The sequence below is a fragment of the Canis lupus genome, chromosome 21, assembly GCF_011100685.1.
Source record: "Canis lupus familiaris isolate Mischka breed German Shepherd chromosome 21, alternate assembly UU_Cfam_GSD_1.0, whole genome shotgun sequence".
Taxonomy (NCBI): domain Eukaryota; kingdom Metazoa; phylum Chordata; class Mammalia; order Carnivora; family Canidae; genus Canis; species Canis lupus.
In genome coordinates, this window is record NC_049242.1 from 33,118,977 (window position 1) to 33,132,337 (window position 13,361).

The 13,361-nt window shown below is 38.6% G+C and overlaps 1 protein-coding gene across 2 annotated transcripts in view; it reads right to left on the reverse strand.

Annotated features, from left to right (window-relative positions):
- DENND5A (DENN domain containing 5A) overlaps window positions 1–13,361 on the reverse strand; it is a 108,521-nt gene that overhangs the window by 51,345 nt on the left and 43,815 nt on the right. For both annotated transcript variants that reach the window (XM_038569011.1, XM_038569010.1), the window contains exons 4-5: window positions 10,762–11,419; window positions 356–543 (exon numbers count right to left, since the gene is read on the reverse strand). In XM_038569011.1, coding sequence (XP_038424939.1) covers window positions 356–543; window positions 10,762–11,419 — 846 coding nt within the window. The remainder of the gene's footprint in view (window positions 1–355; window positions 544–10,761; window positions 11,420–13,361) is intronic.

Here is a 13,361-nt window from a genome sequence, read left to right on the forward strand (position 1 = left end):
AACTATCATGAATAAATAAATAAAATCTTTAAAAAAAAAAAAGAAAGAAAAGAAATGTCTTGAAAAGTACATAAAATACTGTGCTTGAAAAAGTACATATGGAAAAGGCAATTCGTGATAGTATAAACACAGAGCTTACAATGTATGTAACGTTATATAATAATAAAGATGACAAATATTTCTGCAATGACATAAACTAAGCTAAATGTTTTTTTTCCCCTGAAAAGGTATTTATGTTCCTCAAAATTAAAGAAAATAAACTCAATACCACCCTGGGCTCATCCCAAAGCCATTCTCTCTCCAATCCTAGACTGGGGCCAGAGTCACCAGGATCCAAGTTCCACATTCCTCTCACCTCTTGAGGCAGCTCCAGCTTTGACCGGTCATCCAGGCCATTGGAATGCAAGCCCATCAGGTATGGAACAGGAGCATCTAAGAAATGTAGGAGAGAAGCCGGGAGAATAGGGACATAGACATGCTGCCACTGGAAAGGAAACATGAGAGCTGTAATTGTCTCCGCCACAGTCATCAGTCTCTGGTAATCTAGGTTAAAAAACAAAACACATAAAAACCAGTCAAAAACAAAGCACTTGCCTGCCAAATAGTAAGTTAAAATCTTCAATACAATTTCATATTTAGAAAGGATCAGGATAAAAAAAAAGAAAAAGAAAGAAAGGATCAGGATAAATTTCAGCAAGGGTATGCTCAGAGTGTGATTCCCTTATGGGTATCAGAAAGATGACTGAGAAACCTCAGTGGGCCATAAGCTGAAATATACCCACACATACAGCTTCCTGCTAATAATAAAATTTAATTAAATTTAAATTTAATAAAAGCAATTAAATTTCAATTTATTAATTTAATAAAATTTATATGGAAATAGAAGAGAAATCCTAAATGGCACCTTGCTCCAAATACTAAACCAGTATGTTAAGTAGATTCTCTTAAGTTACAAAGGGGTTGGGGAACTGCAACAACAACAAAAGGAACAGTGGCCTGGGTCTTTATTCAGCATGGAAGCTAAAACAGGCTCTTGTACCACTCAGTTATGTCTGCATTCTATAAGGGACTAATATGAACTCTACCTTCAAGATCAAGACCAAAGAACCACAAAACATGCAGAAGCTGGTTTTCCACACTAGCCAAGTCTGTCCTCTACCTGGAACTTTTCCTGAGTGGGAATAGCACAAATGTATTATTTTAACACTTCAATAAAAGCTTCCTGAGAATTTGAAAGACTTAGAAGACTGACTTTCATGCCTCAAAACTCTTATTCTAGGTCAGAGATCTTGGTTTGTTTATTTATTTATTTGACAGAGTGAGCACAAGCAGGAAGAGTGACAGGCAAAGGGAGAGGGAGAAGCAGGCTCTGAACAGGGAGCTCAATGTAGGGCTCGATCTCAGGACCCCAGGATCATGACCTGAGCCAAAGGCAGACACTCAACCAACCAAGCCACCTAGATGCCCCAGAGATATTGGTTTAGAAGGGAAAGTTTGTGTTCAAAGTTTAGCTTTCCTTTAGAACACAATTTCTAGACCCATTTTATTAAAAAAATAAGTAATAAATACATTGGCAAAGCTGATAAAATGGACTGGCTAAAAGTAAAATTTTTAAAATTACTATTCACAAATTGTATAATGGTTGCAGGTATTTAAGTACAAAACAGGAACATAAATTTTAAAATCATATGAGTAATATCCTCTGGAATGGCTGATTTCAAAAGAGCTTTTATTAAGGGTTAAAGTGGTTTCATGTACTAAAAATTCACCCCATCACTTAAATCAATAATATCTTCACTCATAAAGGAGTTGTAAGTAACAAAAAGCTTCCCCAAAAAATGAGGAAGATTGAGTAAAAATTGAGCAGGAGCTGATATGTATCAACTAGGAAGAAGTTTAGCCAAGTATCCCATATTTGTTCACTAATAATACTTTGAAAATTGCCTTATCACCTTACTCCTGGCTAAGCAAAGAAGAACATAACTTGGAAATAGTTTATCTAGTAATACAAATATATAGAAATTAATGACTAAAGCTTCATCATCTCAAACATTTAAGGGCTGTACAGGAAAATGCCTCATATGCTTCTTTGGTCAAACTAAGGTACAGACAGATCAGTGCCTAAAAGTGAACTCAGAGATTTGATCAATTAAAACAAAACAAAACTGGCTTAGCAGAAGGACAAAAGGACATAAGCTACTCATGTTCACTAAAGATCAAGGGAAACTAAGACAAGTTCAAGGAGAGAGTCTATCTCATTTTTCATTGTGCCCACACAAAGCATCATCATTCCTATATTAAAAGTATTTAATGGGGATGCCTGGGTGGCTCAGTGGTTGAGCGTCTGCCTTCAGCTCAGGGCATGATCCAGCGGTTCTAGGACCGAATCCTGCATCCAGCTCCCTGCAAGGAGCCTGCTTCTCCCTCTGTCTGTGTCTCTGCCTCTCTCTCAGTGTCTCTCATAAATAAATAAAATAAAATCTTAAAAAAAATAAAATAAAAACCATTTAGGGAAAATTCCCACCCATCATTCAAGGAACAAAAACATTTCCCAAATTACAAAAAAAGCAATCTTTGAAGAGTTAATCTCTGATTTCAGAAAAAGTATTTAGCCCCACATGAAGGTAAAATAACAAAATTTAGACCACTGCAAACTCTGCCTTCAGCCTCTTCTGTGATACCTCAATTCCACGGGATGCCCGTACAACTTGGCTTTTTAATCTTCTGCTCAATGACATTCCAACAATCATTAAGAATCTAATGAGGAGCGCTTGGGTGGCTGAGTTGGTTAAGTGGCTGGCTCTTGGTTTCAGCTAAGGTTGTGATCTCAGAGTCATGAGATCAAGCCCTCCATGGAGCCCTGCATCAGGGTCCATTTAGCAGGCAATCTGCCTGAGATTCTCTCCCTCCCCATACTCACACACACATGCTCCAAAATAAATAAAACCTTTAAAAAAACGTCTAATGATTCTCTAGATGAGACCTCAATTATATTTTTCTACATATGTCTGTAAATAATCTACTCAAGAGCAATAATCCTGAGAATCTCAGACACCTTAAGAATTTATTGTAAAGTTCAAAATTAAGATGAATCAAAAGAATGCAAAAGCATGGGAGAAAACCGTCAAGTGATATTTAAAGCTTAGTCTTACTATGCCCTAAGACTGGCTCTTAAACATATTTTGAATAAATATTACACTAAAATATCCCACCCCATCTTTAGTGTGTATACATACACATTCACACACTACTGCAGGATTTTAAGGGGAGAATGGGGAAAGGCAGGAGTACCAGAGGCCTTTTCAATCATGAGAAAACAAAAAAAAGTCCTTTACCCAAAGTCAATAAAGCAGGTGCTTTATAAGGCTGGCATTCCTGGCATGTCTGCTTAGGGACAGTAACATCTAACAAGGCCAACAGACAATCTGAGTAAATGGGTTCCCAAAATGCCTTTGTTATGAGACATACTGGCACTGTACTACTACTAACAGTACTTAGCTGCAGTGTGTGGCAACATCTATTCTATAACCATAAAACAGGGCATGCTAGAGTCTGAAGGAAGAGGCTTTCTGTGCTCCATTAAAGCAGGTTTTCCAATAGCACAGAAATCTAGTTTCCAGTTTTTCCCTATTCTTCAGGATAAATCTAACCTAGTATCTAAAACTCAGCCCACTTATTTCTTAAGAGTAGATAACTTTGTTTGCCTCAGATTGAAATCTCTGAAGAATTCCTTGCGATACACTTGAAATTGTGGGATTCTTAGAAACAAAACACTTTTGCAGGTCACAGATAATCTCTCTCAAGGTTAACTCACTTTCCATTTATCTGGTTTAGTTTCACAGGCACTACAAATTTGGAATTGTGTGGCCTTTCTGGTTTGAGTTGTCAGGAGTTTTTTTCTCTACAGTTTTATATTTAAAAAAAAAACAACATCCCACTTTGAAGGGTGGCCTAACCAACAATATTTCAAGGATCCAGTAATCTGCGGTACCCATGCTAGGATGCTGACCTCCAAGAGCTGTAAGCAACAGCACAAAAATCCCTTTCTGTACACCAGTACAAATGATAAAATCAGTACCTCTTTGCCATTGCCTGTGTCTGTGCTCACCATTACAAGAAGGTGAAACCAATAAATAGGAAATAGCTAAAGGTCATATACATCCAAAGCATTTCAAACAATCAAAATCAACTGGAGACACTATGGCTCTAGGCAACTATTCTCTTCAAGTTCCCATACTGATTAATGAGCAATTACTTTTAACAAAAGGAGATAATGCAAAACATAGTGGGATTACAACCACCACTACTGAGTGGGTGAAGGGGGCAGAGAGGAACCAGCATGTTTTTATGGCTTGTCTCTGTGCAGAGAAAGACAATAGCCTTGGGATCACTCTACACATAAGTCCAAACTACAGGACCAGTTCTACACATTGGAAACTGAATCACAAACTGTCCTTGCATACTCACACTTCTGTGAAAACTGGAAAAAATGTTTATAATGCACTCTTTGTTCTTAGGAAACAACTTAATCTCTATGTCCCAATTATCTCCAAGATACATTTTTTTTAAAGATTTTATTTATTTATTCATGAGAGACACAGAGAGAGAGGCAGAGACACAGAGGGAGAAGCAGGATTCTCAAGGGGAGCCTCATGTGGGACTCAATCCCCAGACCCGGGATCATCCCCTGAGCCAAAGGCAAGACAACCAACCTCTAAGCCACCAAGGTGTCCCTCCAAGATACATTATTAAATGAAAGTGCAAAACAATTAGCATGCTTCCATTTGTGTTGTTTCTAAACAGTATTTATGTTGTATATACAGGATTATGTCTGGAAAGAAACATGAAATAGTGATAATCTGTCTGAAGGAAAACCAGGGGCCAGAGGTGGAAGTCTTATGCTTCACTTACACACTCTTTTGTAATGTGCTGAAATTCCTACCGTATGACTGTAAGGTTTTCCTAAGTTTTAATATACCATATTTAAAACATACGTACAGTATGTTAAATTTCAACATTAATTTTAACATACATGTATAATATACATGTATAAAGAATATTACAATACCTATTTACACAACACTTCACATAAAAACAGTTCAATGTTTAAAAATATTTGAGAGGGGGCACTAAAAAAAATTAAGAGATTACTCCTTAAGAGGAGGAGTTTAGGTGAAAAAGGGAAACTTTCAATCTTCTCTGCTTTGTTTGTCCACACATTATTTATTTGTTTTTTTAAAAAATATTATTTGGGGGGCACCTGGGTGGCTCAGTTGGTTAAGGGTCTGCTTTCTACTCAGGTCATGATCCTGGGGTTGTAGGACTGGGCCCTCATCGGGCTCCCCTCCCCTCACTCATATGCATGCTCTCTCCTCTCCACTCCTCTCCTCTCTCAAAAAAATAAAATCTTTTTAAAAATAAATTATTATTAATTTTCATTAGGGACACACAAGAAACTTGATCTCTGGCTACTAAGGAGTCAGTAAGGGAAGATTTCATTGTATTCCATTTGGAATTTTGTTTTGTTTTGTTTTGTTTTTTTAAGATTTTATTTCAGGGAACCCTGGGTGGTGCAGCGGTTTAGCGCCTGCCTTTGGCCCAGGGTGTGATCCTGGAGACCCGGGATCGAGTCCCACGTCGGGCTCCCGGTGCATGGAGCCTGCTTCTCCCTCTGCCTATGTCTCTGCCTCTCTCTCTCTGTGTGACTATCATAAATAAATAAAAATTAAAAAAAAAAAAAAAAGATTTTATTTCAGAGGGAGAGTGAGCAAGAAAGAGAGAAAAAAAGAGAATGAGTAGGGGGAGGAGCAGAGGGAGAGGGAGCAGTCTCCCTGATGTTCAGGGAACTTGATACAGGGCTCAATCCCAGGAGGGGATCCTGACCTGAACTGAGGGGAGATCCTCAACTAACTGAGCCCTAAGACACACCAGAATTGTTATGAGTGTATGCCTTAAGCATGCATTACTTTTGCAAAAAAATACTAATGTATGCTTAACAAGAATCAGGGGCATTTATTCCCAGACTTGTCTGTGCTAGCTGAATTTACTACTGGATTATATAATGTAACCAAATATTAAATAAATAAATAAATGGTAAAATGAGGACAAAAAAAAAAAAAAAACCAGAATCGTTTCTTTGAAAACAAAATTAGATGTTTTAAAAAGACTGAGGGATACCTGGGTAGCTCAGCCAATTAAGCATCCAACTCATGATTTTGGCTCATGTCATGATATCAGGGTCCTGGCATTAAGCCCCAAGTTGGGCTCCATGCTTAGCGGGGAGTCTGCTTGAGGTTTCTCTCACTCTCCCTCTGGCCCTCTCCCTGCCAAAAATAAATAAATCTTAAAAAAAAAAAAAAAAAAAAGACAAGACTGAGTAAGGATGCCTGGGTGGCTCAGTTGGTTAAGCCTCTGATTCTTGATTTTGGCTCAGTCATGATCTCAGGTTCCTGAGACTGAGCCCATGTCAGGCTCCCTGCTGGGCATGGAGGCTGTTTAGGATTTTCTCTCTCTTTCAACTTCTGCCTCTCCCCACCCAAGCATGTGTTCTTTCTCTCCCTCTCCCTCTCAAAATAATTGATTGATTAATAAAGAAAGAAAGAAGGAAAGAACTGAATAATGCACAGAGGCTAAAAAATACTCCAACTGAATTAGGCATATTATAAGGCAGTAAATGCAAAATAACAGGGAAAAATGTAAAAATCTATAGGTAGTTTCCATTCTGGTTCTTTTGCAAGGTTCATTATGTTCTCACTCTCCTTTAAAAAAAATGTAGCTGGAAACCCTGGTGAATGCATTATGGGTATGGCTTATACAAGACAAAGTAGACATCTGATTAGTGGACCCATAATCAAAGGAAATACCTAGACCTCTCATCAAAAGACTAATGTCTATACTGTCATGTTTCAAGCTAAAATACAATGTTTAATGGATATATAAATCATTTTTATGATTCTCAGATTTGAATAACTTTTTCAATTATCCAACCTACCCTACTAACACATATCAGGTAAAGAACTTCTCTTTAGGTAAAAAATATCCTATTAAGAAATCTTTATATAGACAAAAGAACAAATACTATCCAGAAGGAGGTAAAATGATTTATACAGGTTAAAAAAAAAATTCTTAAAACTGTCAGTTCAGTCACCCAACAGGTTATACTTTGAGAATCTTACAATTTCCCCCTGCATTCTTTTTCCCTAAATTACACTTCTTTTCCATTCATTAGTCACGATACATAGTAGGCAATACTGTGAATGCTCATGACATGTCTTTGGAAGGCAAGAAAGATTTTCATCTCCCTAAAGCCTCTGAATCATAAATAAAAACTATTTCAAGAAAATCAAACTGAATTTTTTAAACTACTCTATTAATAGAGAGCATAAACTACATCCAATAAAAGGCCACTCCATTTTACTGTCAGCCATGCTCAACAGTGTCCAGGAATTTTTTTGGAAAAAGCTTTTTCCTGACCATCCTATAAACATGGGTTTAGGTCCTCAGTTCCACTTGATTCTATACACAAATCTTCTCAATCGCATTCAAACCTCTTAAAATTCTTATTATTGTTACAATAACTCATATTCTGGGAAATTTAAGAAGGAGAAATGTATGGAAAAATGTCATCTATCATATTTCTGGTTTTAATCCTCCTTTTCCCACTTTTAAAACAACCCCACTGGATTACAGATACCTAATCTACTTAATAAAAGTCTATGAGTCCATATAATAATAAACAAGGAAAAATGAATGTTATTCCTTGTAGTACAATGACATATTATAAACATAGATGGAGGGACGCCTTGGTGGCTCAGTGGTTGAGGATCTGCCTTAGGCTTGGTTAGTGATCCCGTGGTCCTAGGATCGAGTTCCATATCAGGCTCCCTGCATGGAGTCTGCTTCTCCCTCTGCCTCTGCCTCTCTCTCTGTGTCTCTCATGAATGAATAAATAAAATCTTTTTTTTTTAAGATTTATTTATTTATTCATGATAGACATGAGAGAGAGAGAGAGAGAGAGAGAGAGGAAGGCAGAGACACAGGAGGAGGGAGAAGCAGGCTCCATGCTGGGAGCCCGACGTAGGACTCGATCCCGGGACTCCAGGATCGCGCCCTGGGCCAAAGGCAGGCGCTAAACCGCTGAGTCATCCAGGGATCCCCAAATAAAATCTTTTTAAAAAATTGAAAAATAAATAAAGATGGAGGGGTGCCCCAGTCACACAGTCGTTTAAGCGTCCAACTCTTGGTTTTAGCTCAGGTCATAATCTCCGGGTCATGAGAGTGAGCCCCATGACAGGCTCTCACTCAGCATAAAGTTTGCTTCAGATTTTCTTTCCCTCTCCCTCTGCTTCTCCTGCTTGTATGTGCAACTCTCTCAAACAAATAAATGAATCTATTAAAAAATAAATAAAATATAAATAAATAAATAAATATAGGTGGAGCTAGAAAATCACCATTTTGTAACCATCATGGTAATAACTAATTCAGACTAGAATCACTAATGGATGGTAAATCTATTGGCAAAACTTCAAAGAGGAATAGTATATCTACAGAGTTAACTCCTCACAAATTACTAATTACAAAGGGAAAAAGGATAACTTTCCAGTGAAGAAATTTTGCAGACATAATCTTAACTAAGTGATCAAATGAACATTACCAAAGATGGGCAAACTGACATCAAGTGCCTCCTGTCATGATAAAAATACACATTATGGGGATCCCTGGGTGGCGCAGCTGTTTGGCGCCTGCCTTTGGCCCAGAGTGCGATCCTGGAGACCCGGGATCGAATCCCACGTCGGGCTCCTGGTGCATGGAGCCTGCTTCTCTCTCTCTCTCTCTCTCTCTCTCTCTCTCTCTGTGACTATCATAAAAAAAAAAAAATTAAAAAAAAAAATACACATTATGTGCTTCCTGATACAATGCACTGAGAGAATCACAAGATCACTTCTGTATATTATAGCCAAAGTTTATAACCTGAATCTAAATCATGAGGAAACATCAGACAAAATCAAACTGACGGACATTCTACAAAATGCCTTGCCTGCACTCTTCAAAAATGTTCATATCATGAAAGATCTGAAGAAGTAACAAGAAAAAGCAATGCATGTTATTAGACAAGATCCTGGGTCAGGGATTTAAAAAAAAAATTATTAAAGCCAACATTTTTTGAGACAATGGTGAAACCTGAATACAGTATTATAACAATGTTACATTTCCTAAAAATCTAATAATCATACTATGGTTATGTAAGAAATGTCCTAGCTCTTATGAATAAAAGCTGACACATTTAGGGACATAGCTATGGGGGACACATATGTCAAGGGACATAGCTTCTGCAATGATTCTCAGTGGTTCAATTACATTTACATATAAACAGAGAGAGAGAGAGAATGGTAAGACAAATGTGGCCCAATGTTAATAACTGGTGAACTGTGGGAGAATATACAAAAGTTCTTTCAACATTTCTTGCAACTCCTCCATAAAACTGGAAGCTACTTCCAAATAAAGTCAACCAACTTAAATCCTACAATGACTAGGCATCTCAGAATAACAAAGTCCTTACAATGGCCTACAGGATGGTAAAATCTAGGGTCCTGTTAAGTCTAACAACATCTGCTTCTATATTCCTGCTCTTTCACTCCATACCATCCACCTAGTTTTCTCAGTTCTTGAACATAACAAACACATTCTTGTCTCTAAATCTTTGTATGTGCTATGCCCTTTGCCTAGAATACTTTTCCTACAGATATTAACAAGGATCGCTCAGAGAGGGCTTAAATCAATCACTCTATTAAAAACTGGAGGGGTGCCTGGGTGGCTCAGTTGGTTAAGCATCTGCCTTTGCCTCAGGGCATGATCCCAGGGTCCTGGGATCCCATGTTGGGCTCCGCACTCAGCTGGGAGCCTGTTTCTCCCTCTCCCTCTAATAAATACATCTTAAAAAAAAAAAAAAAAAACCTGAACTTCCCTTCCTCAAATACCATCCGCCCTCTTTCCTGTTTTATTTTTCTCCACAGATGTTATTGCCACCTTACACACTATAAACTCTATTTATTTATTTAATCATCCCTCCTTCCCCACTAAAATATCAGTTCTATAATAGGAAGGATTTTTATCTGTTTTGTCTACCATCATATATCTAGCCTCTGAAACAATGCCTAGCACATGGCAGGCTCTCAATAAATATGTACTGAATGAATAAATTTTATGTTATTTTCCTGGTTCATTTAATAAACATCTGTTTCCTTCTGATCTACTTTACTATTTTGTCCAAATTGCTGCTCACATTCAGTTCACCTCTAATTTATAAAAACCAATTCAGTTATAACAACAGAAAGAAGCAATACATCTTCATTTTCTCAAATACATTCTTCCAAATATATGAAGGATCATCACTTGTGAATCCTCAGTTTTACTGTCAGCCTGCAGAAGGGGCAGAAATAACTGCAGAATGATGGAAAGTCAGCTTTCCAGAACCATCATTTCCTGCCCCTCTTTTCAGCATCAACTAGAGAGGATGTCAGGAAGCAAGGATTCCCTCCCAGGCTGAAGTGCCCAGCCCAAGGCCATGATGATAACCAATTAGAAACTGAGGCCCACTAGTGTTGCATCAGTTTGCCATCTACAACCTACCTGCAAAAGAAAAGACCTGAGTTTTGCTCAAATTATAACAGCCCTTGACCTTTACAGTTAGTTCCACTGCATTTAATATGGAAAGTTGGGAAGCCCTACACAGGGAAAAAGCTCTAGTAAACACTGACTTACGCTGTGAATAGAGCAGGATTTGAAATTCCAGAAGGGCACAAGTAAAAAGTTGAAACACATTTTCTACCCCGAGCAGTTCAAAGACCTCTTTGACAGGAAAGTCAAATAAGGGAAGCTCGTTGGTACTTGGTCTCTGGCAGATTATTGGCCCATAGACCCCAGAAAACTTCAAAGACCGGCCAGGAGGTGGGAGTGGCACCTCATAGAGTACATTGTATATGTAGCTCTCAAGGGGCAGTGGAGGGGGCTGAGGTGAAGTGACTGCCTGGTGAAGCTGTTCCAGCACACTCCGACATGCTTTCATGAAGGACATGGGTGTGATGAGGCAGATGCATTTAGAGACGTAGAGCGTGTCCCGGCTAATGTCATAGGAGTTGAAGCGCTGAAGCTTGGTCCCAGGAGTGCCTTCACCATCCTCCATGCCACCGTGATCTCGGCCATCAGCAGAGGGAGAATGTAGGACATCATACTCAGCATTATGCATGTGGTAGAGGGTCTGCATCGCACTGCAGATCTGCTTGCTAGTCACCTCCTCATAAAATGTGAGGGCAAACCCAAATGTCCGAGAGCCATCCTCCCTTGTGATAATAAAAGCATGGAACTGGGGCTCCCTGGGATCAGCCTGGGTCTTGAATGCTAGCCCTTTGGGCATGCATAGCTGCAAAAGACAACAAGGAAACAAGTGGTGAGAACATCACTGCTGGTCCTATTTTCAGAATACCATCATTATTTATTTACTCACAGGGTACCTACTCTGCTAGGTGTTTTGGATACCAAGATCAACACAGCAAAATACCTGCCCTACAAATCTTCCATTCTAAGAGACAAACGAGTAAAAAAATTGTAATGCAGTAATCAGGACTACCCAAAAACAAAGTGTTAGGGCAACACAGAATAGACAATCCAGCCCAGGAATGTCAGAAAAGGCTTCATAGATAAGGTTACATTAGAATTAGAATTAGGTAGACAAGGGAAAGAGGGCATTTCAGGGACAGGAAGAAAATGCAAAAAAGATAACGAAGTAAGACAAAGCTTAGAGAATTTAGGTAGATGGTTAAACATGACAGCATTTAATGGGAAATGATGCTAGAAATATACCTAAAAACTAGACAGATACAACTCTGTAACTAAACATAAAGTTTTAGACTCTACTCACAAAATTCTGTCAAGAGAACCTTGTCTTTTCATAGAAAAAAGGGAGCATTTCATATAAAACAAGGAAATGACATAATTAGGATAAAGATGTACTTTTTTTTCACTTTAACTCAGGTGGGTTATATAAAGAAACTTGGATAGCTAATCAAACTGACCTAAATCAACCAGTCCCTATTTTCCAGTTTTACATAAACCTGAGTATATAAATGATCTACTAGCAGCCTGAGTTAACAAATAAAAGGATCTACATTATGTCATATCCATTACTTTTAGACTTGACTTCCCAAAATCTAGATGTTTCTAGAATACAGCACATTAAAATAAAATAAGCACTGGACTAGGCGTCAAAAAAACTTGAGGCTAAGACTCAGTTCCCTCATCTGTGAAATGAAGATAATACAGTTTACTTTGCCTATTTCACAGGGTTATTATATGCATCAAACATCATCATCCTCTAAAAAGCACAAGAAGCTTTAAAAATTAATACAGGCAGTACAAAGATGTGATTAAGAACATAGCACTGGGGGGATGCCTGGGTGGCTCAGTGGTAGAGATCTGCCTTTGGTTCAGGGCGTGATCCTGGAGTCCCTGGATCGAGTCCCACATCGGGGTCCTGCATGGAGCCTGCTTCTCCCTCTGCCTATGTCTCTGCCTCTCTCTCTCTCTCTCTCTCTCTCTCTCTCTCTCTCTCGGTTTTTCATGAATAAATAAATAAAATCTAAAAAAAAAAAAAAAGAAAAGAAAAAACATGGCACTGGAGACTCCTGGGTGGCTCAGTGTCGAGTATCTGCCTTTGGCTCAGGGCACGATCCCGGGGTGCCAGGATGGAGTCCTGCATCAGGCTTCCTGCAGGGAGCCTGCTTTTCCCTCTGCCTATGTCTCTTCCTCTTTCTGTCTCTCATGAATGAATTAATAGATCTTAAGGGAAGAAAAAAAAAAGAGCATAGCACTGGAACCAGACTATGGTATAGTGTTCAAATTGCAGCTCAATTGCTTCTTAGCTATGTGACCTTGAACACATTACCTAACCTCTTTGGATCTTAGTTTCCTCATGTGTAAAATATATGTGTATCTATGTGTGTGTGTTTATTTAATATCATCTACATAAGGGATATTGTGAAGATTAAACGAATTCATGTTAAATACTTAATAAAGGTTAGATCACTCATAGTAGTATTCTTCTACATAAGATTTAAAATGCTGGGCAGGCCGGGTGGCTCAGCGGTTTAGCGCCACCTTCGGTCCAGGGCCTGATCCTGGAGACCTGGGATCGAGTCCCACGTCGGGCTCCCTACATGGATGGAGCCTGCTTCTCCCTCTGCCTGTGTCTCTGCCATTCTCTCTCTCTCTCTCTGTCTCTGTCTCTCATAAATAAATAAAATATTTAAACAAACACAAAAAGATTTAAAATGCTCTCCTGGGGTACCAGCATGGCTCAGTCAGTT